General features: G+C 41.7%; 1 protein-coding gene across 1 annotated transcript in view; it reads left to right on the top strand.

Annotated features, from left to right (window-relative positions):
* LOC105537449 (alpha-1,2-mannosyltransferase ALG9) overlaps window positions 1–21,529 on the top strand; it is a 104,534-nt gene extending 83,005 nt beyond the window's left edge. The window contains exon 20 of the mRNA XM_011977061.1: window positions 21,285–21,529. Within this exon, the coding sequence (XP_011832451.1) occupies window positions 21,285–21,408 (124 nt within the window). The 3' untranslated portion in view covers window positions 21,409–21,529. The remainder of the gene's footprint in view (window positions 1–21,284) is intronic.
* The last annotated feature ends 5,262 nt before the right edge of the window (window positions 21,530–26,791 follow it).

Here is a 26,791-nt window from a genome sequence, read left to right as displayed (position 1 = left end):
AGAATAGCAGGTGGTGTGGTCAGAGTGCAGTAGGAGTGAGAGTGCAGGTTATAAAGAGCTTTGTAGGCTGTTGAAAGGCCTATACTCTCAATTAAATGGGGAGCCACTGTAGGGTTTTGAGCAGAGACTTGATATAACTTTTAAAAGGATCATTTTCAGTTCTGTGCTGAGAATAAATGGTAGCAAGTAAGAATAGAAGCAGGGAGACCAGTTAGGCCACTCTTGCAATAGGCCAGGCAAGAGATGAGGGTTCTTCAGATCAGGGAGAGGGCAGTGGAGTTAATGAGAGGTAGTTATGCTGAGGATATAGAGAAATACACTGAATTTGAGGTGTGAAAGAAAGGAGGGAAAGATGATCCCTAGGGATTTTGATCCAAGAAACTAGAAAAATGAAATTGCTATTAATTGAGATGGGAGAAACTGCAAGTAGAACAGGTTTTAGGGGTACAGTGAGAGATAAGCTTTAGTTAAGTTCGATATCGGTCAAACTTAACTGGTCAGTTGCCAGGCAAATAGAATTATTGAACTGACAGCTAGACATACAGTCTAGAGTTCAAGGGGGAAGTCTGAGCTAGAGACTCAGACTCATTTAGAACTGTTGGCATTTAGATGATATTTTTTAAAAACATGAGACTGGATGAGATCACCAAAGGAGAGAACGAAGTTAGGGACGAGATGAGGCCAGGGAAACTCCAGTATATAGAGATTAGGGAGAAGAGGAGGAACCAGCAAAGGTGACTGAGGGTGATCATCAGTAAAGTAGTAGGAAACCCAGGAGAGGAGAGTACCCTGGAAGCTAAGGGAAGAAAATGTTTTCAGGAGGAAGGAGTGGTCACCTGTGTCAGAAGCTGTTGATAAAACAAGTAAAATGAAGAATAACAACTGTCCATTAGATTTGGCAACTGGTAAAGGCAATTTGGGTGAAGTAGGTGGGGTGTAGGGACTGGAGAGATTGATTAGAAAGGTTGAAGTGAGAAGAGTAGAAGAATTGGGATAGCAAATATGGACAAGTCTTTTGAAGAGTTTTGCTATACAGGGAAGCAGGGAAATAGGACATATCTGGTGGTGGGTGTCAGGAAAAGTGATAACTGGAGATTTTTTATCTTTTTAAAAAAAACTTTTAGTATGGCCAGGTACAGTGGCTCACACCTGTAATCCCAGCACTTTGGGAGGCCAAGGCAGGTAGATCACTTGAGGCCAGGAGTTTGAGACCAGCCTGGCCAACATGACGAAACCCTGTCTCTATTAAAAATACAAAAAAAATTAGCTGGGTGTGGTGGTGCGCACCTATAGTCTCAGCTACACAGGAGGCTGAGACATGAGAATTGCTTGAACCTGGGAGGCAGAGGTCGCAGTGAGCCAAGATCACACCACTGCACTCCAACTCCAACCTGGGCGACAGAGCGAGACCTTGTCTCAAAACAGCAACAACAACAACAACGAAAAAGCAGTGGATGAACCTACATCATAGACACATCATTATCATCCAAAGCCCACAGTTTACATTAGGATTCACTCTTTTTTTTTTTTTTTTTTTTAAACAGAGTCTCTCTCTGTCACCCAGGCTGGAGTGCAGTGGCTCAATCTCGGCTCACTACAAGCTCCGCCTCCCAGGTTCACATCATTCTCCTGCCTCAGCCTCCCGAGTAGCTGAGACTACAGGCGCCCGCCACCATGCCCGGCTAATTTTTTGTATTTTTAGTAGAGACGGGGTTTCACCATGTTGGCCAGGATGGTATTGATCTCCTCACCTCGTGATCTGCCCGCCTTGGCCTCCCAAAGTGCTGGGATTACAGGCGTGAGCCACTGCGTCCGGCCCAGGGTTCACTCTTTGGTGTTACACAGTTCTATGGCATAATGTCATGTGTCTCCCATTACCGTTTCATGTGAAATAGTTTCACTGCTCCAGAACTCTGTGCTCTACCTCCATGCTCTATTCTCCCCTGCTACATTCCCGGACAACCACTAATCTTTTTACTGTCTTCATAGTTGTGCCTTTTCCAGAATGTTGTATAGCTTGAATCATACAGCAAGCTTTTCATATTGAGTTCTTTCACTTAGCAAGCTGCATTTAAGTTTCTTCTGAGTCTTTTCATGGCTTAATAGCTTATTTCTTTTGAACTCTGAGTAATATTCCATTGTCTGGATGTGCCACAGTTTATTCACCTACTGAAGGATATCTTTGGTTGCTTCCAAGTTTTGACAGTGGTCTTAGTTCAGACTGCTATAGCAAATGATCATAAACTGGGTGGCTTAAACAACAAACATTTACTTCTCACAGTTTTGAAGGCTGGAAGACCAAGATCACGGTGCCAGTATAGTAAAGTTCTGGTAGAGGCCATCTTTCTGGCTGCAGACAGCTGACTTGTATCCTCACATGGCTGACAGAAGACAAGCTAGCTCTCTAGCCTCGTCTTATAAGGACCTTAATCCCATTCTTGAGCGCTCCACTCTTATGACCTAATTCCCTCCCAAAGGCCCACTTCCAAATACCATCACATTGGTGATTAGACTTCAACATATGAATTTCGAGGGGACACAAACAGCCCATAACAGCAATTATGAATAAAGCTGCTATAAACATCCCTGTGCAGGTGTTTGTGTGGACATACATTTTCAACTCCTTCGGGTAATACCAAGGCGTATGATTGCTGGATTGTATGGTAAGAGTCTGTTTAGTTTTGCAAGAAGCTGCCAGATTGTCTTCCAAAGTGGCTGTATCATTTTGCATTCCTACCAGCAATGAATGAATGCGTTCCTGTTGCTCCACATCCTTGCAGCCATTTGGGATTATCAGTGTTTTGAATTTTGGCCATTCTAATGGGTGTATAGTGGTATTTCATTGTTGTTTTAATTTACATTTCTCTAATATGATGCAGAGCATCTTTTCATGTGCGTATTTGCCATCTGAGTATCTTTTTCAGTGAGGTGTTTGTTACGTCTTTGGGCATTTTTTAATTGGGTTGTTCGTTTTTTTAGTGTTGGGTTTTTTGTTTGTTTTTGAGACAGGGTCTCGCTCTGTCACCCAGGCCGGAGTACAATGGTGTAGTCATAGCTCACTGTAACCTCTAACTCCTGGGCTCAAGTAGTTCTCTCACCTCAGCGCCCCAAAGCGCTTGGATTACAGGCATAAGCCACCACACCCAGTCTTATTGTTGAGTTTTAAGAGTTCCCTGTGTATTTTGGATAACAGTCCTTTATTTGATATGTCTTTTGCAAGTATTTTCTGCCAGTCTGTGGCTTGTCTTCTCACTGTTGACAGTGTCTTTCACAGAGCAGAAATATTTTATTTTAATGAAGTCCATCTTCTCAATTCTTTTTTCATAAATCATGCCTTTGGTGTTGTATCTAAAAAGTCATTGCCAAACCCAAGTTCATTTAGATTTTCTCCTATATTATCTTCTAGGAGTTTTATACTTTCAGCTTCGTTGGTTTTTTTTTTTCTTTTTCTTTTTCTTTTTTGAGATGGAATCTTGTTCTGTCGCCCAGGCTGGAGTGCAGTGGCACACTCTCGACTCACTGCAACCTCCACCTCTCAGGTTCAAGCGATTCTGCTGCCTCAGCCTCCCAAGTAGCTGGGATTACAGGCGCCCACCACCATGCCCAGCTCATTTTTGTATTTTTAGTAGAGACAAGGTTTCACCACGTTTGCCAGGCTGGTCTGGAACTCCTGACCGGAAGTGATCCACCCACCTCGGTGTCCCAAAGTGTTGAGATTACAGGTGTGAGCCACCATGCCCAGCCTATACTTTCACTTTTTATATTTAGGTCTATGGCCTGTTTTGAGTTAATTTTTGTGGCGTGTGTAAGATCTGTGTCTAAATTAATTTTTTTTGCATGAGGATGCACGGTTGTTCCAGCACCATTTGTTGAAAAGACTATCTGTTTTTTATTGTGTTGCCTTTGTTCCTTTGTCAGAGGTTTATATTTGACTGTATTTATGTGGATCTACTTTTGGGCTCTCTATTCTGTTCCACTGGCCTATTTGTCTTTTCTTTCTCCAGTATCACACTGTCTTGATTATTGTAGCTTTATAGTAAGTCTCACAGTTGGGTAGTGTCAATCCCCCAACTTTGTTCTTTTTTTTTCCCCCCGAGATGGAGTCTTACTCTGTCATCCAGGTTGGAGTGCAGTGCCACGATCTTGGCTTATTGCAACCTCTGCCTCCCGGGTTCAAAAGATTCTCCTGCCTCAGCCACCCAAGTAGTTGGGATTACAGGCATGTGCCACCACGCCTGGCTGTTGTTGTTTTTTTTTAGTGGAGATGGAGTTTCACAGTGTTGGCCAGCTGGTCTCGAACTCCTGACCTCAAGTGATCCTCCCACCTCGGCCTCCCAAAGTATTGGGATTACAGGTATGAGCCACTGCACCTCACCAACTTTATTCTTCTTTAATATTATTTTGTGGATTCTGGGTCTTTTGCCTCTCCATATAAACTTTAGAATCAGTTTGTCAACATCCACAAAATAACTTGCTGGGATTTTGATTGAGATTTTATTTAATCTGTAGATCAAATTGGGAAGAACTGACATCTTGACAATACTGAGTCATCCTATCCATGAATGTTGCTAAATTTATACTGAAGTATTGCATTTTTGGGAGTGTGATGGTAGGAATCTGGACATTTTCTTCCAGTGGCCTTGCCTTTCTCAGTGAAGTAGGAAGTGGGATTATCAGCTGAGAAAGGAGCTTAAGGGATGAGGTGGTAAGAGATTTGAGGAGAAAGAAGGTGTGAAATAATTGAGGAGAGCGAGAGACACAGAAGCTGGAGAAATACAGTGTGATTGGAGGACAGGATCCAGAACCCGTTGGAGCCTTAAATGGGGCCATGTAGTTGCTTTTTGCTTCTTCACTTATGTATAGTTACAGCTTCACTGTGAGGCACAAAACAGGTAAATTTAACCAGGGTGTTTTGTTTTTGTTTTTGCTTTTTTTAACTTTATTGCAGTGTAATTTACATGTCATCCAGTTCATCCATTTTAAAGTATACAATTAAATGATTATTACTGAAGTTACCAAGTTGTAAAACCATTACCACAGTTCAATTTTAAAACACTGTTATCACTCCAGTAAGATACCTCATTCCCACTGCCATCTCCAGGGATCCCGCTAATCTATTCTCTGCTTCTGTAGATTGCCTTTTCTGGACATTTCATGTAAGTGGAATCATATGTGGAGTTTAGTGTCTGGTTTCTTTCACTCAGCCTGTTTTTGAGGTTCATTCATGTTATAGCATTTATCAGTAGTTGTCTGTTTTTATTGCTGAATACTGTTCCATTGTTTAATCCTTCACTAACTGGTGGACATTTCCATTGTTTACACTTTTTGGCTATTAGGAATAATGCTGCTATGAACCTTCTCTGTACATCTTTGTGTAGGGGCTTGGGCTTTAGTTAAGAAAGTTCAACAGAGCCTGAAGGGACAAGAGAACTGAAGGTTTCTGCAGGGAAGTGATCTAATGAGTGACCATGACCTTAAGAAGCTGGTAAGGAGGGAAGTTGGGGGAAAGTATTGGGAGAGTGGGAGACAGTGAAAGGTGGTAGGATCATGGATGGGTGTTCAAAACATTGCCAGAACTGGAGTAGTAATAGACAGCTGGAGAGATAGAAGCAGCAGTGATGGTAGGAAGTTCTCAGCATCACACGTGTTCTTTGGTACCTGGCTTGTTGTTTATTATAGTATTTGGGGTGGGGCTCTATTGTGCCTTCATTTTTGATTTGAGAAAACTGTGACAACACGAGACCTGGGCCTGGAAAGATCCCCAGCTCTGAGGGGACAGCAGATCTCAAGCAACCTTGCTGGTAACTGGGGAATGCCTTCAGAGAATTTTCTTCCCATAAACTGTTCAGAGCCTGATTTTCACAACCACCTGTTGAGAAAGAAAGAATCATTTGGGTCAAGAGCCAAAGAGGTACAGTTCATATGTAAAGGACAGTGAAGACAGCATGGGGTTTGAAGACCTGTGAATTTAATCCTGGCCACTTGGTGTTCGTACCATTCTGATTCCAAAATTTCCATATCAGTAAAACAGGTAACTATTTTATGTATTTTCTAGGATTGTATAAGAATTAAATGAGATTGAATATATGAAAGTCCGTTTATATTCTAAAACATTATAGAAATGTTAAGCCTTTTAATTAATTAGTAGGCTATCTAGCGTTCCAGAATTATGCGATTTTCTTTACACTTATCTTCCTCAGCATTTTCTAGTATATATTGGTCTAACTGCAAAAACAGCAGGATGCTACAGCCAGTTTTGCCACAGCAGTTTCTATCTGTGAGCACCATGACATATGATGTTGCTGACTTTGGGCCAATTAAGGTAGACTGTATTGTCAGAGCCTGTGTGCCTCAGAGCTGAGATGGTGCATGAAATGCTTTTGTGAGCATAATCTTGAAATGCCTTCACACTTATTTACTGGAGCAATTAAAGTTCCTCTGTCATCTTGAAACAATGGTTTTTGTGCTTTAGCAATTTATATATTAAGGAGAAATAATGGTCCATTCGTATATAATGGTCACTTATGTCTTAGACCCTAGATAAGATGGGGCTGCACACGTCACTATTCACTGGCTCTTTCTGAGAAAAGGAAAAGGTTTTAATAGGCCTATGACACATAGCCACATGATCTGTTTAGAAATGTAAGTAGGTTAATTTCTCAAATGTTTAAGTTCCTAAAATCTAAACCTGCTTTTTTTATTGTTTATTTTTCTCAGATCATTTATTCTTTCTTCCATTGTCTGTCTGTCCAACTCTTCTCCAGTTAGCAAATATTGATTGAACACTGCCAGGCACTATGATAGACTGTAGGTAGACAGGGATAAACAACAGTACATACCAGGTCCCTGTCCTCTTGGACCTTACAATACAATGGTGAGGCTGACCTTCAACAAATAGCCACGCAAATCAATAGGTAATTACAATATATACTATGTGCTTGAAGAGGAAAGTACAGGGTGTTGCAAGTGGAACAGTGGGGAGACACTTGGAGTCTTCCTGGTATGTTCCTGAGTCAGCTGGTTGGGCAGGTTTGGAGATCAGAAAGTATTTACTGAATATCTGGTATGTCCTTGTTATAGAGTTAGATTCTTTTTTATTTTATTTTTTATTTTTTGAGAGGGAGTCTCGCTCTGTCGCCCAGGCTGGTGTGCAGTGGCATGACCTTGGCTCACTACAACCTCTGCCTCCTGTGTCCAAGTGATTCTCCTGCCTCAGCCTCCCAAGTAACTGGGACTACAGGCACATGCCACCATGCCTGGCTAATTTTTTGTATTTTTTAGTAGAGACAGGGTTTCACCATGTTAGCCAGGATGGTCTCAATCTCCTGACCTTGTGATCCACCTGCCTCAGCCTGCCAAAGTGCTGGGATTACAGGCATGAGCCACCACGCCCGGCCTAGAGTTAGATTCTTTAAGGCACATAAAAGAAGTGATTAGACACAGACTTTTCCCTTGAATAACTTATAACTTTTGTAGGAAGACCTACACACATGAAAACAACTTGAAAATAGTGTTAAGACCAGACCAGGCACAGTGGCTCACGCCTGTAATCCCAGCACTTTGGGAGGCCGAGGCAGGCAGATCATGAGATCAGGAGATCGAGACCATCCTGGCTAACACGGTGAAACCCTCTCTCTACTAAAAATACAAAAAATTGGCTGGACGTGTTGGCGGGCACCTGTAGTCGCAGCTACTTGGGAGGCTGAGGCAGGAGAATGGTGTGAACCTGGGAGGCAGAGCTTGTAGTGAGCCGAGATCGCGCCACTGCACTCCAGCCTCGGCGACAGAGCGAGACTCCATCTCAGAAAAAAAGAAAATAGTGTTAAGACCATAGAGGCACCAAATCATGCTAGAACTTTAAAAAAAGGAGGGACCTATGGAGGTTAGAGTACACTTGGAAGGCTTCCTGAAAGGGGGGTGCTTGAGCTGAAGGAAAGTAGGATTAAATAAGTACTGGTGGTAAGGAGGGAAGAATCACTTATTTAATTCAAGAAGCAATCATGAGTAAAAGTGGAAAAATATAAAATGCCTGTTGGATGAGGGGCCTAAAAGTCAGCATCAAAAAGTTCTATTTACCTCTTTGGGTGGTTTGAATTTGCTTTTATGTAAGGTAATCTATAATGTATCATCCATATCAGAAGTCTTTTGAAAGTAAAAGGGGTCCTGTCCTGGATAAATTGAAATATATGATCATCTTGCTTTAATATGACCCGAATAAAGAGACTTGTTCCAAAAAGCAGGATGGCAGAAAGAAGATATATAGATATAGTTTCTTTGCTCCACAGTCCATTTACTATATGAATTTGCCCATAGTTTACTTATTTGATTTAACTTGCTGACATTTCTTATTATTGTAGCCTAGATTGGGCCTCAGCTGTCTGAAAGAGAAGCAATTGGTGTAGTTTGAAGGCAGTATCAGCATGTTTGTTTGTTTGTTTGTTTGTTTGTTTAAAAAAAAAATGGAATCGACCAGGCACGGTGGCTCACGCCTGTAATCCCAGCACTTTGGGAGGCCAAGGCGAGTGGATCATGAGGTGAAGAGATCGAGACCATCGTAGCCAACATAGTGAAACCCCGTCTTTACTAAAAATACAAAAATTAGCTGGGCGTGGTGGTGCGTGCCTGTAGTCCCAGCTACTCGGGAGGCTGAAGCAGGAGAATCGCTTGAACCCGGGAGGTGGAGGTTGGAGTGAGCCAAGATCACACCACTGCACTCCAGCCTGGGTGACAGAGCAAGACTGAGTCTCAACAAAAAAAAAAAAAAAAAAAAAAAAATTATACTGTGAGTTATATGTAATTGGAGTCTCCACTTCTGGGAGTTGCAACCTAAAGATGATTGGGACAATTTTGTGATTGGGGCAAATTTAGGAATTCCACATGTCTGTGAATGTATGAAGAAGCCTGTTGAAGTTGTTGCAAGATAAGCAACATCCTTATTGTTGGACTGATGGAGTAGTACTTACTAAATAAGGCTAAATGGTATTAGACCATTTGGGAGAATGACAGCCCAGATGTTCATTCACTTCTTTTCCTAATTGGCTGCTGCTTTGCCTTATTAGAGGCCTACAAACCCCAGACCCCATTAGTTTGAGAGAAGATCCAGGCATAAGATCTTAATCACCATGTTCTAGTCCCTGCTCACACAACTAGTACCAGAGCTGCAACTTCCATTCCCTGAGTTTGCCATGTCTCTCTGGCTAATTTTATAAAGGTTTATCAAACTCTCAGGATATGGAATCCAAGCTATTTGACAATATCACTTTTTAGACCAGACACATTTGTTACTCTGTGGCCATCTCATGTTACATACTTTCTAAAATAAAAGAGAATTTTTTTTTTTTCAAAGCATGATATAATTGCTACACGAATGAAATAGCTGACAAGTGGGCAGATGTATTGCCTACTCTGAGAGTCCCCAGAGAGGAGTGAAGGGAGAGGGTTGTAATAAATCACCAGCTCAATGGTGGGTGCCTATCTAAGTGTGCTGAGAGTGTTTGGTTGTGGGAGTCTGGTGGGAAATGCCTCTCCAGGATATTGGAGTTGGCTTCATGAGCAACAAGGCCTGTTTGTAGCTTCGGAAACAAGTTGGGAGTCCCTGTCAGTGCTTTGCACAGCCACTTTCCACCCACTGTTTCTTCCTTCATTATAGGTCCCTTTTGTCTTGCTTGCTTGCTTTGCTTTCACCTTTAGTTTGGGGATTGTGAGATTTTATTTTTCTCTATTTTTTTCTTTTTGAGACAGGGTCTCGCTCTGTTGCCCATGCTGGAGTGCAGTGACACAATCTCTGTTCACTGCAACCTCCACCTCCTGGGCTCAAGCCATCCTCCCATCTCAGCCTCCCGAATAGGTGGGACTACAGGCACGGACTACCACGCCTGAATTCTGTGTTTTTTGTAGAGACAGGGTTTCACCATGTTGGCCAGGCAATTGCAGATGAAGAGTAAATACAAATAAGGAGTTAGATGTTGAAACCTTTGGCTGGTATGGCAGGAGAGGGGCCTTTTCTAGTCAAAAGGCCTCTGCAGCAGCAAGTTGGGGACTGTGCTGATAACATATACTGCTTATTATCTTCTTTCAGTGCCTAGCATAAGATTCTCAGTGGCCACTGAACTTTGGCTGTTCTGGGGACTTTACTAAGACCATGGCTCTCCTTTTAGCCTCTAAGAGGTGAACCCAGCAGCTCTGAGGCCTAAAGAGTCCATGGCACTTACATTCATTTTTGTCCTATGTTGTAGAGAGTAATCTGATTGAAGGGAGCCAGCCCTTAGCTCCAGCATAAGCAGAACTATTTCTCTGTGGAAGATAAGACCATTGGATTGATCACTATAAAGGGCAAATTAGCCAGAAGCATTTGTTCCAGCTATTGCTGTGTAACAGTCATCCATACTTAGTGGCGTAAAACAGCAATAGTTGATTATTGTTTCTTCTCATGGTTCTGGGAGTTGATGGGCTCAACCAGCCAGTTCTTTCTCAGGATCTCTACTGCATTAGCCATCAGATAGTGGCTGGGGCTGGAGGCAGCTGAGCGGCTTTCTCACTCATATGTCTGGATGCTGGCTCTTGGCTAGATCTCAGCTGGGGCTGTCAGCCAGAACACCTATCTGTGTCTTCTCTATGTGGCTTGGGCTTCCTTATAGCATGGTGGCTGACTTCCAAGAGTAAGCATCTCAAGATCTGCATAGTTTTTTTTGACCTAACCTTGGAAGTCACACAGTATCACTTCCTCCTCGTTCTGTTCATTGGCAGCAAGCCAGTTGAATAACTCATGCTCAAGGGGAAAAGAATTAGGCTTCCTCTGTTGATGGGAGGAGTGTGAAAGAAGTATGGACATGCTTTAAATCCACTACATATCTTGCAACGCCATTCTCCATCCAAACTGGATAATCTTTGCAACTTTTCTTGTTAAAGGTGATTTCTTACAGAAGAGGCATATGGTATACGCAATAGTCCAGCAGGCTGTTTCCATCTGCAGCTTCTTATTACCCAGGTGGAAGGGGAGACTCCACCCCATGGCAGAATTTGGTTACAGGCCAACAGTTTGACGTGCTTCAGATGGTGCTTCCATCCTTTGGGTAGAATTAGTTCTCCCTCCTAAGCAGTAGTTGAAGTGTTTTTGTTTTTTCCCTGCATGTCAATCATGGTGGTGCCCTTAGCTTCCTCAGCAATGCCAAGAATACTGAGAAACAGGAAGAAGAGATCAGAGTTTCTATACTTTGGTATTTATCAACTTTTATTCTCTTATACTTTCTGTTTCACTCTCTGTCAGTTTTTGGCTTTTCCTCCTCTTATTCTCCCAGGATGCTTTCTTGAGACCCTTCATCTGGCAGAGCTACCCCAGGCCAGATTTGGCTTCAAAACACATGGTGTTTTGCCGTTATTCAGTTGCTTAATCATTAAAATCTGCTGACATTTTAAGACGAATAAACCTTTTTTCATTTTTCTGAAGCTTAGAGAGTCTGCTTTCTATTGTTGTGAAATGAGTTCTCTAGAAAGAAACCATTTACAGACCATCTGTTCTCTAAGTCCATGCCATAGAGGCGCTCAGGTTTGAAGAGCATTTTAGGACCTGTTTTAGGACCACAGCTACTTTTAGCTGCCTTAGCCTAAGCAGGCAGCATCATCTGAGGTCTTTGTTCTGAGTTCCTTGAGAGTTAGAACCACATTACATGTTAATTCTCTACAACTCCTAGTACATTATAGAGTCTTAGAAAATATGTATTGATTATGTATTTCACATTCTTAAAACTGGATTTATACTAGAGTAAATAGAAAAAAGATGGTATAAGGTTTTCTTCAGAAGCTTCTGATGCCCTTATTTGGTAAAATAAAGATTATTGAGTTATTTTAAAGCATACTCATTGTTTATTTCATCTCTGTAAAGCTTGCCAGAATCATTTGCTGATGTGACCCCCAATCCTTCTATTTGTCACATAAAAGAAGCCCAAATGAGGGTCCGAAGAGCAGGGATAAAAACTCTCTCGAATGTTGTCATCTTCTCCACAGGACTGATGAATGGAACATAGAGTACCTTTATATCTAAGTAACTGTCAGATGGGAAAAAAGTCTGGTGAAGAGCATTTCTCCAGCAACCTTGATGGGACTGAGGTCAGAAAATAGCCAGTTGCCTAATAGCATTTTTCCCCAGTTCCTCATTCTGAATATTTGCTAAAGGTGACTGATCAAAAGGTTATGATGTTATGCCAGATGTTGGCCAAGGCCACAAATCGGTGGAATGATTCACTCTGTATGCCAGTCTCACGATGCCATGATTCTGGTTTGTGCCTCAGTAAACTTCCCAGTCATTACATATAATAGATTTTTGGAGGTTGCTCCAGATAGTCAAAATCATGAATATTTATTGAACATCAAGGGTCTACTGAACCTGCCTGCTCAAAGTAGAATATACTGGTCACGTGGATAATGCTGATTCAGCAAATTCTGTGTAAACGGCCACCTGCGGGGTATATTGCCATTATACAATTATGGGACCTTCTGCAGTATATTTTCTTTGCCACATGCCTTCCATGCCTCCCTTGCACTCTGACATCCCATAGCCACCACCGTCCCCCAACTCCCCACTCTAGACTTCTGCTTTGCTGTGCCCCGTGTAATGGCTTTAGGATTGAATTGCTTAGGAAGAGAACAGAAAAAATAACTTCAGATTATTTTTGATATTTCCTTTTCCTTGTGGAAGATGAATATTGTAAGAAGGGTGGGAGGTAAACCAGATGCTCTGGTTTAAGAGTCACAGCATAGGCGTTAATTCATTCACAGACTATTTGCTGAGGACTTTCTGTGGCACTTTCCTAAAAACTAGAGATAGAGCAGTTAGATAAAATTCCATCCTCAAGGGACTGGTGGAGTATAACATACAGCGTGGAACTCCTCTTTTGTATAACAGGGTTGTAAGTCACCTTTGCATTAGTTATCATTAAAATAATGTCTCTCACCACATTTCCTGTTAAAAACATAACCATCACATTTTTGCTGCATACCAGCTTTTTGAGACGTGCTTAAATTGCTTGATATGGAACTATAGATTGACTGTCACTAAGTCTTCAGGGAATTCTGAGATTCTCTTCAGAACTGAAGATAGCTGCAAAAGCCAAGTTCTGCACTAACGGTTGTAGAAAATCTCTCACTGAAAGGTGAGCTAAATGCAAGAGAGAAAGAAACTAACTTGAAAAAGCTGCAGCTGGAAAGACAACTGGCAGTGGGCTTAGATTACAGGTTTACAGGGGATATTAATGCTTGGATGGATGGATGGATGGATGGATGGATGGATGGATGGATGGTTGGATGGATGGATGATGGGATGGATGGATGGATGGATGGATAGATAGATAGATAGACAGACAGACAGACAGACAGACAGATAGATAGATAAGAGAAGAAACAAAGAAAGAGAGGAGAGGAGAAGAGAGAAGAGGAGAAAGAAGACAGGACAAGACCTGGGCCAGGCATGGTGGCTCATGCCTGCAGTCCCACTGTTTTGGGAGGCTAAGGCCACAGGATTGCTTGAAGCTTTAAGACCATCCAGGGCAACATATTGAGACTCTGTCTCTATAAATAATAATAATGATAATAAATTAGCTGGGTGTGGTGGCACATACCTGTAGTCCCCATTACTCTGGAGACAGATCAGGGAGGATCACTTGAACCCAGGAGGTTGCGGCTGCAGTGACCTATGATCATGCCACTGCACTCCAGCCTGGACAACAGAGCAAGATCCTGTCTTTTAAAAGAGAAGGAAAACCTGGATACTAGGATGTTTTCTTTTTAAAATGAAAAATTGACCCAGCATTTCCATTTGTGCCTGCTGAACTGGTGACATCAGGGACTGGCAGCCAGTCATTCATTGACGTCAGCAAGAGCAGATTTAAATCTCCACAGCCGAATGCTCCTCAGCCCTGATAAATAGGGCTGGTAATTGAATTACAAAACATTCTGAGCCGTGAGCTAATTATGCTGTTCAGGCAATTGCTTTGTCCAGGTCTGTTTCATCCTTGAATCACTTGAGTGACTTTCTCACTGGCAGGGGAAGTATTTCAGTTTCCATGATAGAGGCACATATTTATGTTTCCCTAAATCATGCTGCCTGTGCTGCCCTAGGGCAGTACTTTGGCATTTCACTTTATTACAGACATTATCGTATGAGTTTTGATAGGTATTAGTTTTGTCTGTGAATCAGTCTGATCTCTGTTTCCGTGTGTATAAATGTGTGCACCACATGTCTTTCCAGTGCACAACTGCTCTTTCCTTTTTTTTTTTTTTTGAGCCAGAGTTTCGCTCTGTCACCCAGGCTGGAGTGCAGTGGCTCAATCTCGGCTCACTGCAAGCTCCGCCTCCTGGGTTCACGCTATTCTCCTGCCTCAGCCTCCCGAGTAGCTGGGACTACAGGCGGGCACCACCATGCCTGGCTAATTTTTTATATTTTTAGTAGAGACAGGTTTTCACCATGTTAGCCAGGATGGTCTCGCTCTCCTAACCTCGTGATCCGCCCTCCTCGGCCTCCCAAAGTGCTGGGATTACTGGCGTGAGCCACCGCGCCCGGCCTCCTCTTTCCTTTTATAAAGGTAAATTACCAATTTGGTTTCCTTTTTTCAATAACAATACAACAATTCAAAATGCCCCAGTTATGCTTAGTATATTAAAGCTTTTGATGACAAAATAATCTAGAACAGCAGCTGGAATGTTAGAAAGGAAGAATTCAAGCCAGCTTGTTCTTTTGGTTAAATACACACACACACACACACACACACACACACACACACACACACACACACACAGACACACACAAGCTAGGTGCAGTGATTCATACCTGTAATCCTAGCACTTTGGGAGGCCAAGGTGGGAGGACTGCTTGAGCCCAGGAGTTTGAGACCAGTCTGGGCAACATAGTATAACCCCGTCTCTACAAAAAGTAAAAAGCTGGGAATGGTGGCACACACCTTAGTCCCAACTACTCAGGAGGCTAAGGTGGGAGGATCACTTGAACCCTTGAGGTCAAGGCTGCAGTGAGCTGGGATCACACTACTACATTCCAGCCCAGGTGAAAGAGTGAGATCCTGTCTCAAAAGAAAAAAAAGAAATTACAATATATTCCCATCCCAGCTTAGAGATGAGAATGGGCCTAAGCATATATTGGCTGCTTTCTGATTCCATCTTCTGGAAAAAATTAGTTAGTGGCTTTGTGTGTTATAGATAGATAATGCTATTAAAGATCAAAACCAGAATCTGCAGGAGAAAAGGAGGTTTGTCTTCTAAAGGATTTTTTTCCAGTGCCACACTCTGATGTTAAATAGATCCTTCTTAGCTTTTCCTTCTATGTAATTCTCGCCTTTTTTTGTAGTTTTGTGTTCTGGTTTAACTAGAAATGCCTCCTTATTTCCTGAATACATTATTTAGAATTTGATGCCGAATTTCTTGTGATTACACACTGAGGGAGCTTGGCAAATCAGGATGTTCCTTGGATCTCATGATGTAGCTAAGTCAGACCCATGTTTGTCCTTAGCAAGATAGTTATTCCAAACCACAAATTCACTTGGACTTTGAATTCCTCATTGAGAGTAGGAGGAACCATCATTGTGTTCCTGGCATTTAACCCATTGCTTGACATGGAGCTCATTTATCTGTAGTTAAACTAAATTGAATTAAACTCATATCTCATTTGTGTGATATCCCTCCCTTACTCTCTTCAGCAGTCCATCCATTCATCCTTCCTTCCATCCAACATTTGTTTTTCAGCATTTACCATATGCCAGACACATGTCGGCAGATAAAACAGGCATGGCCCCTGGAATTTGGGTGTGTTTTGTAGGGGAGGGTAGATAATAAACTAGTTAACCAACAAATAAATAATACAAATTGTGAACTGTATAATGAAGAAACACACAGGTGCACTGAGAGAAAAGAAGTGAGAGGTGGAAACCTAGGATTTCCTAGGATTGTTGGAAGACCTCCCAAAGGAGGTAACTTTTTTTTTTTTTTTTCTCCCTGAGACAGAGTCTCGCCCTGTCACCCAGGCTGGAGTGCAGTGGCACAATCTTGGCTCACTGCAACATCCACCTCCCAGGTTCAAGTGATTCTCCTGCCTCAGCCTCCCAAATAATTGGGATTACAGGCGGGTGCCACCACAGCCGGCTGATTTTGTATTTTAGTAGAGACAGGGTTTCACCATGTTGGCCAGACTGGTCTCGAACTCCTGACCTCAAGTGATCCACCCGCCTTGGCCTCCCAAAGTGCTGGGATTACAGGCGTGAGCCTCTGTGCCCAGCCAAAGGAGGTAACTTTTAAGCTGAGACATGAAAAATGAGATGAACTCGGTCACGAGAAAAACAGGGTAGAAGAGTGTTCCTGGCTGAGGCAACAGCATATGCAAGGGCTCTTAGGTAGGAGCTTGTATTTTTGAAGAACTGAAAGGGGGCTGGTGTGACCGGAGTGTAGAGGTCCAGGAGGAAGATGGCACAAGGTGAGGTGGGACAATCAGGCAAGGGCTGGATCTCCTAGGGATTTGTAGGCAGTGAGAAAGAGTTTGGGATTTATTCAGCCCACCTCTAGTTGCTGCTGAATGCACAGAGTATTAACCTGAGATGCCTGTAGATTTGGTTATGGTTAGACAAGTTGCTTTTCCTGCTTAGTGTACCTTGGAATACTGGATGGATAAAATGAAATGATGTGCTACATGTTTATTAAATGCTGCTTATACACCTACCTACCCAGCCCTCAGCATTTGACCTCCCGTCTGAATGTTTGCATTATCACTTTGAACTTCTGTGTCAGTTGTTTAGAATTTACCGTATGCTAAGTTATGATGATGTATCGTTCATAATCTGTTCTACCCAATTAGCTTATTAGCCCTTTGAGAAGAGAGACTTATGTCTTCAGAGCCAGCACACAAATGCTTACATATAGTAGGCACATTGATTTTTTTGTTTGGTTGGTTGCTTTTTGTTTTTGAAAATTGAGGGTTTCCTTTATTTAAAAATTTGTTTACTGGTTTTAAAACATTATTATAAGTAATAAATTTATCTTTTATATATATTTGAAATTTTTAATCATAGCAAATGGAAAACCAAGTAGGTTGTTTGTAAAACAAGCAAATAAATAAATAACATAGCGTAAAGTACAAAGTAAAAGTCCTTTGCTATATCATAGGGACTGCATAATTTTCATTTTAATTGATACTGCTAAAGCTGCCTTTCTAAGTGGCTATGCAGGTTTACACTTTTACTGGCAATATCTGTTTCTTGATTCCTCATCAGTGTTTGAGACTGTCAGGCTTTTTAACTTTTCCAAACCTGATTATTGAAAATTGTGTCTAGTCTTACATTTCCCTGATTCCTGGTAAGATTGATCATTATTTAATGTTTATCAACCATTTGCATTTCTCTTCTGTAATCATATCTTTTGTCATTTTTCCTGTTGAATTGTCTTACTGATTGCCCAAACAGTTTATATAGTCTAGATTCAAATCGTCTGGTACATATATTGCATTTTCTCCCAATCTCTTTTATTTTTTACCCTTGTTTTAGCTTCTCTTTTGAACTCAACAATAATGCATAGTAATCCTTCTTCTATTTCAGTCCAGCTAGTTATTTTTTAACTTTTTTTGTTTTTCAGAAATGTGATTTTGCTGTGTTTGCCCAGGTTGCCCTTGAACTCCTGGGCCCAAGCAATTCTTTCATGTACCCAGGATTACAGGAACATACCACAACACCTGCCTAGTCAGTGTTTTATTTTGTTTTGTTTTGTTTTGTTTTTGAGACAGAGTGTTGCCCCATCACCCAGGTTGGAGTGCAGTGGCGCAATCTCAGTTTACTACAAGCTCCATCTCCCAGGTTCAAGCAATTCTCCTGCCTCAGCCACCCAAGTAGCTGAGATTAAAGGCACCCGCCACCATGCCTGGCTAATTTTTGTATTTTTAGTAGAGACAGGGTTTCACCATGTTGGCTAGACTGGTCTTGAACTCCTGACCTCAAGTGAGCCACTGCGCCCGGCTGCTAGTCAGTGTTTTTGATGATGATATATCCCATGTGCAGACCAAGATAGTTTTTAAAATTATTATTATTCTTTTCTCTCTCTTTTATTCACACCTAGTGATCAGGAAATATTTTTTTTTCCAACTCCTGAGTGGAATCAGAGTAAGATCATTTTCTGATAATTTCAGAAATTTCAGAAAATGATCATTTTTTTGAACATGATCTATCAGCCTACCAGGAAAATAGTCATCACCATTTACTATCTCAGTCCAATGGACCCTCTTTGTCTTCTATATTTTTACCTTTTTTTTTTTTTTTTGAGACAGGGTCTCGCTCTGCCACCCAAGCTGGAGTGCAGTGGCACAATCTCGGCTCACTGCAGCCTCCACCCCCCAGGTTCAAACAGTTGTCCTGCCTCAGCCTCCTGAGTAGCTGGGATTATAGGCACGCTGTAATTTTTGTACTTTTAGTAGAGATGGGGTTTCACCATCTTGGCCAGGCTGGTCTTGAACTCCTGACTTCGTGATCCACCCGCCTTGGCCTCCCAAAGTCCTAGGATTATAGGTGTGAGCCATTGCGTCTGGCCTATTTTTAAGTTATTTTATAGGCTGGGCATGGTAGCTCATATCTGTAATCCTAACACTTGGGAAGGCTGAGGCAGGTGGATTTATCGAGCCCAGGAGTTCAAGGCCAGCTTGGATAACACAATGAAACCCCATCTCTACAAAAAATAAAAAATTAGCTAGGCACACCTGTAGCCCAGCTACTCAGAAAGCTGAGGCGGGAGGATTGCTTGAGCTCAGGAGGTCAAGGCTGCAGTGAACTATGATCATGCTACTGCACTCTAGCTTGGGCAACAGAGCGAGACCCTGTCTCAAAATAAATAAATGAAAATAAGTATAATTTATCTTTGTTCTTTGGAAGACTCTAAAAAGAATAAAATTATGAACTAGCAATCCTCCCAAATAGTAAGGAATTGCTACAAAAAGAAAGTGAAAACCTGGGACAGGTGAGGTAGCTCACACCTGTAATCTCAACACTTTGGGATTCCGAGGCAGGAGGATTGTTTGAGTCCAGGAGTTCAAGGCCAGTCTGGGCAAAATAGTGAGATCCTGTCTCTTGAGGAAAAAAAAAAAAAAAGAAAGTTGAAAACTAAAATTGGGTCCACTGGACCCTGAGGTTATACCAAGGACTGAGTTGACCAGAAATATACAATGACTATATTAATGAAGCTTTTATTATAGAGTCAACTAAAATGGAAATTACACTTGTTAGTTTTATACTTTCTTTACTAAAGCTTGTAGGAATTTGCTCTATTTTGCATCTTTCTGTTCTGCCCTTTACCCTTCACCTTATTTGTGCAGTGTAGATGAAAAGGGTAAATTTTCTTTCTTTTTTTTTTTTTAGACAATGTCTCACTCTGTCACCCAGGCTGGAGTGCAGTGGCATGATCACAGCTCACTGCAGCCTCAACCTCCTGGGCTTATGGGCTCATGCCGTACTACCAGCTCAGACTTCAGAATAGCTGGGACTACGGGTGTGTGCCAACCTGCCAGGCTAATTTTTAAACATTTTTTTGTAAACACAGGTCTCACTTTGTTGCCCAGGCTGGGCTCAAACTCCTGGGCTCAAGCAATCCTCCCACCTCAACCTCTCAAAATATTGGAATTACAGGCCTGAGCCACCGTGCCTGGCCATTAACTTCTCCTTGACTGGGGTAGATCCTTCCTCCTTCTGTTCATTTTATTTGTAGGAGCCCTGCTTTGTCTCATGTCTCTTCTCCAAACCTCTTTTCTCTATCAAAGCCCTTGATAGAGTTCACTGTTGAAGTAAAGTGAATCTCACAGAGCACAGGGCACTGCCAGCGTCCTAGTTGGGAAGAATCTCTAAGAGGCATGCATGCCAAGCACAGTGTCATTGTGTGCAGGCATTGTAGGAGTCTGCCAAACCCAAGGGTAGGCTGCCAGCACAAATGCCACGTTGACATGACATTTACAAGTTTAGAATTTGGAAAAGGACTGGCAGTGGAACACCTTCAGCTACCTCATTCAGGATGGCAGTAACTAGGCCAACTTTTGATTTTCAGACTCAGAAATCAGAGTCAGGAAGTAATACTCCATACAGAATTTAAAACTATCACTACAACTTTTTCTAGGAAATGACAAATCCTGTTAGTCTGTTCCTGGGATGCATGATAAACCATAATGGTTAAGAGTGCAGACTCTGGAGTCAAACCTGGATTTAAATGAGGCCTCTGTCACTTACTGTGTAACCCTGTGCAATTTGAAGCCCTAGTTTCCCTTTTATAAAATAGGGATAATAATGCCACTTCCTCATAGAATTATCAAATGGATTAAATCATATATTTTTTTTTTATTTTTGTTGAGATGGAGTCTCGCGCTGTCGCCTATGCTAGAGTGCAGTGGTGTGACCTCGGTTCACTGCAACCTCTACCTCCCGGGTTCAAGCAATTCTCCTGCCTCAGCCTCCCAAGTAGCTGGGATTACAGGCATGCGCCACCATGCCCGGCTAATTTTTTTGTATTTATTAATTTAATAGAGACAGAGTTTCACCATGTTGGTCAGGCTGGTCTCGACCTCCTGATCTCAAATGATCTGCTTGCCTCGGTCCCTGAAAGTGCTGGAATTACAGGCGTGAGCCACTGTGCCCGGCCGATAATATATTTAAAATATAAGCACTTTTCACATTCTTCAGAAATTCATGAGAAATTTAGGTTTTCAGTTCTTATGTTTCAGTAATAAGTAGATATATTATAATTTACCAGGGACATGTTATCACAACATGGACTTGTGTGTAGACGCTTTCCTTGACTTAGACAATACTGGAACACTATGCACAGGCACCCAGGATGTAGTTTTCTTCCCCTCTCCAGGAAAACTTAGAGCTGGAGTCCAGGTCATTTGAGTACTTGGCATCTCTACAGTTTCTTAGATGCAGAAACCATTTTGTTGTTAAGAATTCATTTCAGCAATAGCAGTCCTTCGATTGACCTGGAATTTTTCTATGGCACATTCTAATGCAAAATGAAGACCTAGGACTCTTCTGAAGGATATACTGTAGCATATTAGGGACAATAATAAATTTTCATTTAGGTGACAAGGTACGCGGCCTTGATTAAGTCTTTTATCATGATCTAGTACCTAAGTAATAGGCTTTTCTGTGCCACTTGAATAAAATATAATCCTTACTACAGATCTTAGTTTATTTCTTTTAATTACATTTAGTACCATTAGTAAATTCTCCCAAGTGATAAAATTCTCTTTTTTAACCCTTGTTTTTCAGATCTTCAAAGCTGCTGCGGGCATTCTATGTCCCTTTCCTGTCAGATCAGTATACGGTGTATGTAAACTACACCATCCTCAAACCCCGGAAAGCAAAGCAAATCAGGAAGAAAAGTGGAGGTTAGCAACACACCTGTGGCCCCAAAGGACAACCGTCTTGTTAACTAGTGATTCCAGTGACCTGACTCCCTGCAAGTCATCGCCTGTAACATTTGTAATAAAGGTCTTCTGACACGAATACTGGAATCTGGGTGCTCTGGGCTAGTCAAAGTCTATTTCAAACTCTAGTCAAAAATCACATTTGCTCCTTTTGTGTCACGTCTCTGTTCTGCATGTAAACTTTTTGCAGCTAGGCAGAGAAAGGCCCTAAAGCACAGATAGATATATTGCTCCATATCTCATTGTTTTTCCTCTGTTCAATTATTTACTAGACCGGAGAAGAGCAGAACCAACTTACAGGAAGAATTGAAAATCCTGGGACTGGATGGCTGTGTTAAGCTGTTCTCCACACTCTGGCCTGGCATCTGAGAACTAGCAAGCCTCTCTTAGGCCATATGGGCTTCTCCACCAAAGCTGTTTGGCAGCTCCTAGCAGACCTTCTTGTTCAAATCCTCGTGCTGAAAATGAACATAGCCTAGTTGCCAGCCCACATGTCCTTTTCACCTCCAGCAAGACTAAGCTGCTTTAAAGCACTTCACAGAACTAGGACCCTGTCCTGGAGCTATCTCAGGAAAAAGGCGACCATTTGAGGAACTGTGACCTAATTTTATTATAATGATGCCTCTAATTTTCATTTCCTTTACAACCCACTGTAACTCTATGGTTGTATTGTTTTTTTGTTTAGTTTTAGCATGCTAGGTTTTGAATTCTAGACTCCTCCGTGTGAAGATATCAACAGACAAAACTACAACTGTATAGGACATATTTGGAGAAAATTTTATCAATTGATAGACTTGGATGACATCACATTTTTAAGTAATGTAATCTGAGGCCACTGCTGAGGAAATTAAGAATTTTCCTTTTTTTTTTAACCACCCCCAGTGAAAAGGACCAGTGTATATTTATAGCACCTATTTTTTAGTTCTGTCTGTCGTGAGGCACATCCTGCATGGGGCACTTCTAGTCAAATAGGCAATTATAAGGACCTAATTAAAATGTAATAAGTATATACTATTACTTTAAAAGCCTTTACTGTCAGTACTTCAGTTTACAAGGCACTTTCACAGCATCTCATTTGATCCTCACAGTCACAACATGTGGTAGACAAGGCAGGTGATTTTTTATCCCCATTTTACAGATAAGGAAACAGGCTGGGGTGGGGAGTGAGGGGAGGTAAACATAGTTGCCTGAGGTCACACAGCCAGTAAGTAATAGAGCTGGGACTGGAACCTAGGTTTCCTTACTCTCATCTGTTGCTCCTCCATATTCCTCACTCAACCATGAAAACATTACTCGAAAGGACTGATGAGGTTAACCAGAGACCCAACTGATACTGTAACTTTCTATTTTAAGGAAGAATTGTATCTGTATTTCTTTGAGTTCTTTGGAGCCTCCAGTCTGCCTGTATGTTAGACTAGCACAGCAGTGCTGTGTGATGCAGCCTGACCTGTGGCAGGAAAGTAGTGCTTCTGTTTGGAAGTCGTCTTCTTTTGCAGCCACACAGGATCCAAATATTAGTACTATCCCTGTAGTCAATGTGGGGTCACATTATAGGTGCCTTATTTTCCTAAGGGTAACTGATCTGAATATCTGCAAATAGGATGAATCTATTTTTCAGAAGTTCCATCTTTCATTTTTCTTTCTTTCTTTTCTTTTCTTTTTTTTCTTTTTCTTTTTTCTTTTGAGGTGGAGTCTCATTCTGTCGCCCAGGCTGGAGTGCAGTGGTGTGATCTCGGCTCACTGCAACCTCTGCCTCCCAGGTTGAAGCAATTCTTATGCCTCCCGAGTAGCTGGGATTACAGGCATGAGCTATCACGCCCAGCTAATTTATGTATTTTTAGTAGAGTTGGGGTTTCACCATGTTGGCCAGGGTGGTCTTGGACTCCTGACCTCAGGTGATCCACCCACCTTAGCCTCCCAAAGTGCTGGAATTACAGGCATGAGCCGCTGCACCCAGCCCCATCTTTCATTTTCAAAGAGGAGGGCACTCTAATAGGAACTGATGCCAAGAGAGAAGAAAAGAAGTGATAACAGAAGAAATGGCTAGTTACAATATTAAAAAGCTCCTCTTTGAGATCTGCTCTGCAGGAATATCAGAGACAGAGTTGAAGCACTGGAGAGGTAATAGGTCTAGACAGTACAGAACAATAACTGGGGAGTGTGTGAAGATAGACTGGGCTCCTCCTTGCTTGAAAGATCTCTAGTATTTAATTCTCAATACTTGATTACTGTTTTCCAGGTTAAAACTGGCACATATGATCTGACTGTAGGACAGAGAATTATAAGTGAAACATTTGCCTTACTTACAGTGATAATGTGCTGTTCTTCACAGTAGCTAAGGCCCTCTATGTTTCGCAGAGGTAAATAAGAATCCAGGAATGGAGGTCCGTCTGTGATGAATGGCTTTTTTCTAATCAAAGTAGTATAATGCTGGTCTGTTTTATCATCTTGCTTGTTTTGTTTTTTTTTTTACACAACACCTTAATTATAATATAGCACAAACAAAGGCCAGGACTGATGCAGGGATTCCTTGGAAATAGCAGTTCCTAACACTTTTAAAACCTGATTTTGGATCTCTCTGTTCTATGTATGTCTTTAGTGAGAGCACAATAAATGGCAGGACACTGTGCCAAATGTTATAGGTAAGGAATATAGAAATGAATGTTTTTTGTTGTGAAGGTGTTTCCTTGTGATATTTTATAAACACATTTTTTAAAATCTCCATCACTTTGTGATATAGGAAGGATAGCTTTGCCTGGGAAAACCAGTTTCAAAACACCTGCTCAGAGTAGCATTTCTCCCTCAGAAAATCAGTGTTCAGCCTACACTGACTGTTCCACTTGCCATAAGGAGGAAGCATGCAAGATACTTATTTCTCCATAGATTATGGAGTATAGAGGGATGTGGGACTACAGATAATTTTTTTTTTGTTTTTTTGCGAGACAGAGTCTTGCTCTGTCACCCAGGTTGGAGTGCGGTGGCATGACCTCAGCTCGCTGCAACCTCTGCCTCCCGGGTTCAAGCAATCCTCCTGCCTCAGCCTCCCGAGTAGCTGGGATTACAGGCATGCACCACCGCGCTCAGCTAATTTTTGTATTTTTAGTAGAGGTGGGGTTTTACTTTGTTGGCCAGGCTGGTCTCAAACTCCTGACCTCGTGATCCTCCCGTCTCGGCCTCCTGAAGTGCTAGGATTACAGGCGTGAGCCACCGCGCCCGGCCCAGATGACTTTTAATAGCCTTTGATCATGGGGTGAGTGAGGAAGTAGGTATACTTGGCAAATGCATGGTTCTGTGATTTCTAGCTCTAAAGCAGCCTTATCTGAATCCCCAAATCTTGTGATGCTGAGTACCATTACTGAACCAGTCTGCATGGTAGGCATCTATTACCAAAATTTACCTCCTATCTGGTAGGTGTCATCTGATAAGAAAGAAGACAGGTTATTTTAATCTTTTGAGATAATCACAGAAAATTACAGCCCATACTCTTTATTACCGAATTCAAGTTTGGAAATAGGCCCTTTGTTTTAAATCATGATGGGTCTTTATCCCAACCATTTATCTAGGTTATTTTTCCAACTTTGGAGTTCTAGGAAAGAACCTTGAAAACCCGATACGATTCTGCAGCATGAGGTCTAGGGTGACCATTTGGGCAAAGCTCCAACGGCAATCATTTATTGTGTTTTGCATTTCCTGGGATTTATTGAAATAAGAATTCACTGTGATTATGTAGTCTTCTGGCCAGTATCAGGCAGCTCTGCTTTTAATTTGGTTAATTTTATTTTATCTGAAGAGGGAGAAGAGGCACAATTTAATCTTGGCCTCCACAAGCATATTAAAGCTCATGTGTTAATCAGTGCATTCTTATGCTCCTACATTAAATGCCTTGGGTAAATGGATAAATGGACATGTGCCCAGCTTTAATTTTTTTTTGCAGCAGAAAGATCAGACTTCCATACGGCATTGTTGGATTTCAGAGGCTTTCTGGTGTATCTGTAAATCTGAATGTTGCCGTTACTTCTGCCAGTCTGTATAACCATGTGATTCATGCTGCAAATGAAATCAGGAAGCAGTGAAGTGTTAAAGCAAGACTATTGTCCAATTCGCTTGTCTTCCTGATCCTTGTACTTTATTTCACGTGTCAGTGTTTACATTACATACTTATATTTCCTGTTAAAAAGTTAAATAAATTGTAGCAGTTTGATTTTCTTTTTCTTAATGTGACCTTTTCTTTTGTGCTGTTAAATCTTTCTTGGAAAGTGGAAATTGAAGGAGCTCAACTCCTTCTTTCTCCCTGACTCCAGCCCTATTCCTCAGTATGAAGACCTGCCTTCTACAGGCCAAATATCCCAGAATGTTTATTCTAAAAACTTTAGAAGACTCAGGAAACCCAGTGAAGATTAGTTTTATTTTACCTATGTTAAAACCACACACAGTAGGGATTACTCAATATGTGGGCCAGGCGCGGTAGCTCACGCCTGTAATCACAGCACTTTGGGAGGCCGAGGCAGGTGGATCATTTGAGGTCAGGAGTTCGAGATCAGCCTGACCAACGTGGTGAAACCATGTCTCTACTAAAAATACAAAAGAGCCAGGCGTAGTGGCGCATGCCTGTAATCCCAGCTACTTGGGAGGCTGAGGCAGCAGAATCACTTGAACCTGGAAGGTGGAGGTTGCAGTGAGCCAAGATTGCACCATTCCACTCCAGCCTGAGCAGCAAGAGTGAGACTCTGTCTCAAAAAAATAATAATAAATGAATACAAATTAAAAAGAATTACTCAGTATATGAACATTGTACCTAAAAGAGGTGAAATTCCTGGATCCATCTTAAGTTTTTGGAATGAGAATCACTGGACTGTGAGAGTCTAATTTTCTTAGAAATCTTGATCCAGTTATATCTAACACTTAGGTAATTTCCCCATTTGCTGGGGTTGTTAGAAGGAATAATTTTTTTAAATTTTTTCTTGTTTTATATTTTAGAAATGGCATGTGTTGTATTGTCCAGGCTGGCCTTGAACAACGAACAGTCCTCCTGCCTCAACCTCTTGAGTAGCTAGGACTACAGGCATGCACCACTGCACCCAGCTGGAATAAGTATCTTTTTGTAAATTAATTCCTAATGTCCTTGCTATGCCATGGGCTTTATACCCTATAACTTCTAGCAGCCATCTGGTGTTGTGCCATTGGTTATCATTCTTCTTCCCATGGGACCCCAGATGCCCTTAACTTGGTTTGATTTATTTCTCCCAAAGTGTTTGAAGAAATGATGCTTTTATTAGTATAATTCCAGGAAGAAGTCCACAACCTTAATTTCTTTTCCCTTGTCTAGAATGTCATCTTTCTCCCTGTTTA

The sequence above is a fragment of the Mandrillus leucophaeus genome, unplaced genomic scaffold (genome assembly GCF_000951045.1).
Source record: "Mandrillus leucophaeus isolate KB7577 unplaced genomic scaffold, Mleu.le_1.0 Scaffold172, whole genome shotgun sequence".
In the NCBI taxonomy this organism is placed as follows: Eukaryota; Metazoa; Chordata; class Mammalia; order Primates; family Cercopithecidae; genus Mandrillus; species Mandrillus leucophaeus.
The sequence above is the reverse complement of the archived record's forward strand: the minus strand, read 5'-3'. Positions and strand labels throughout refer to the sequence as shown.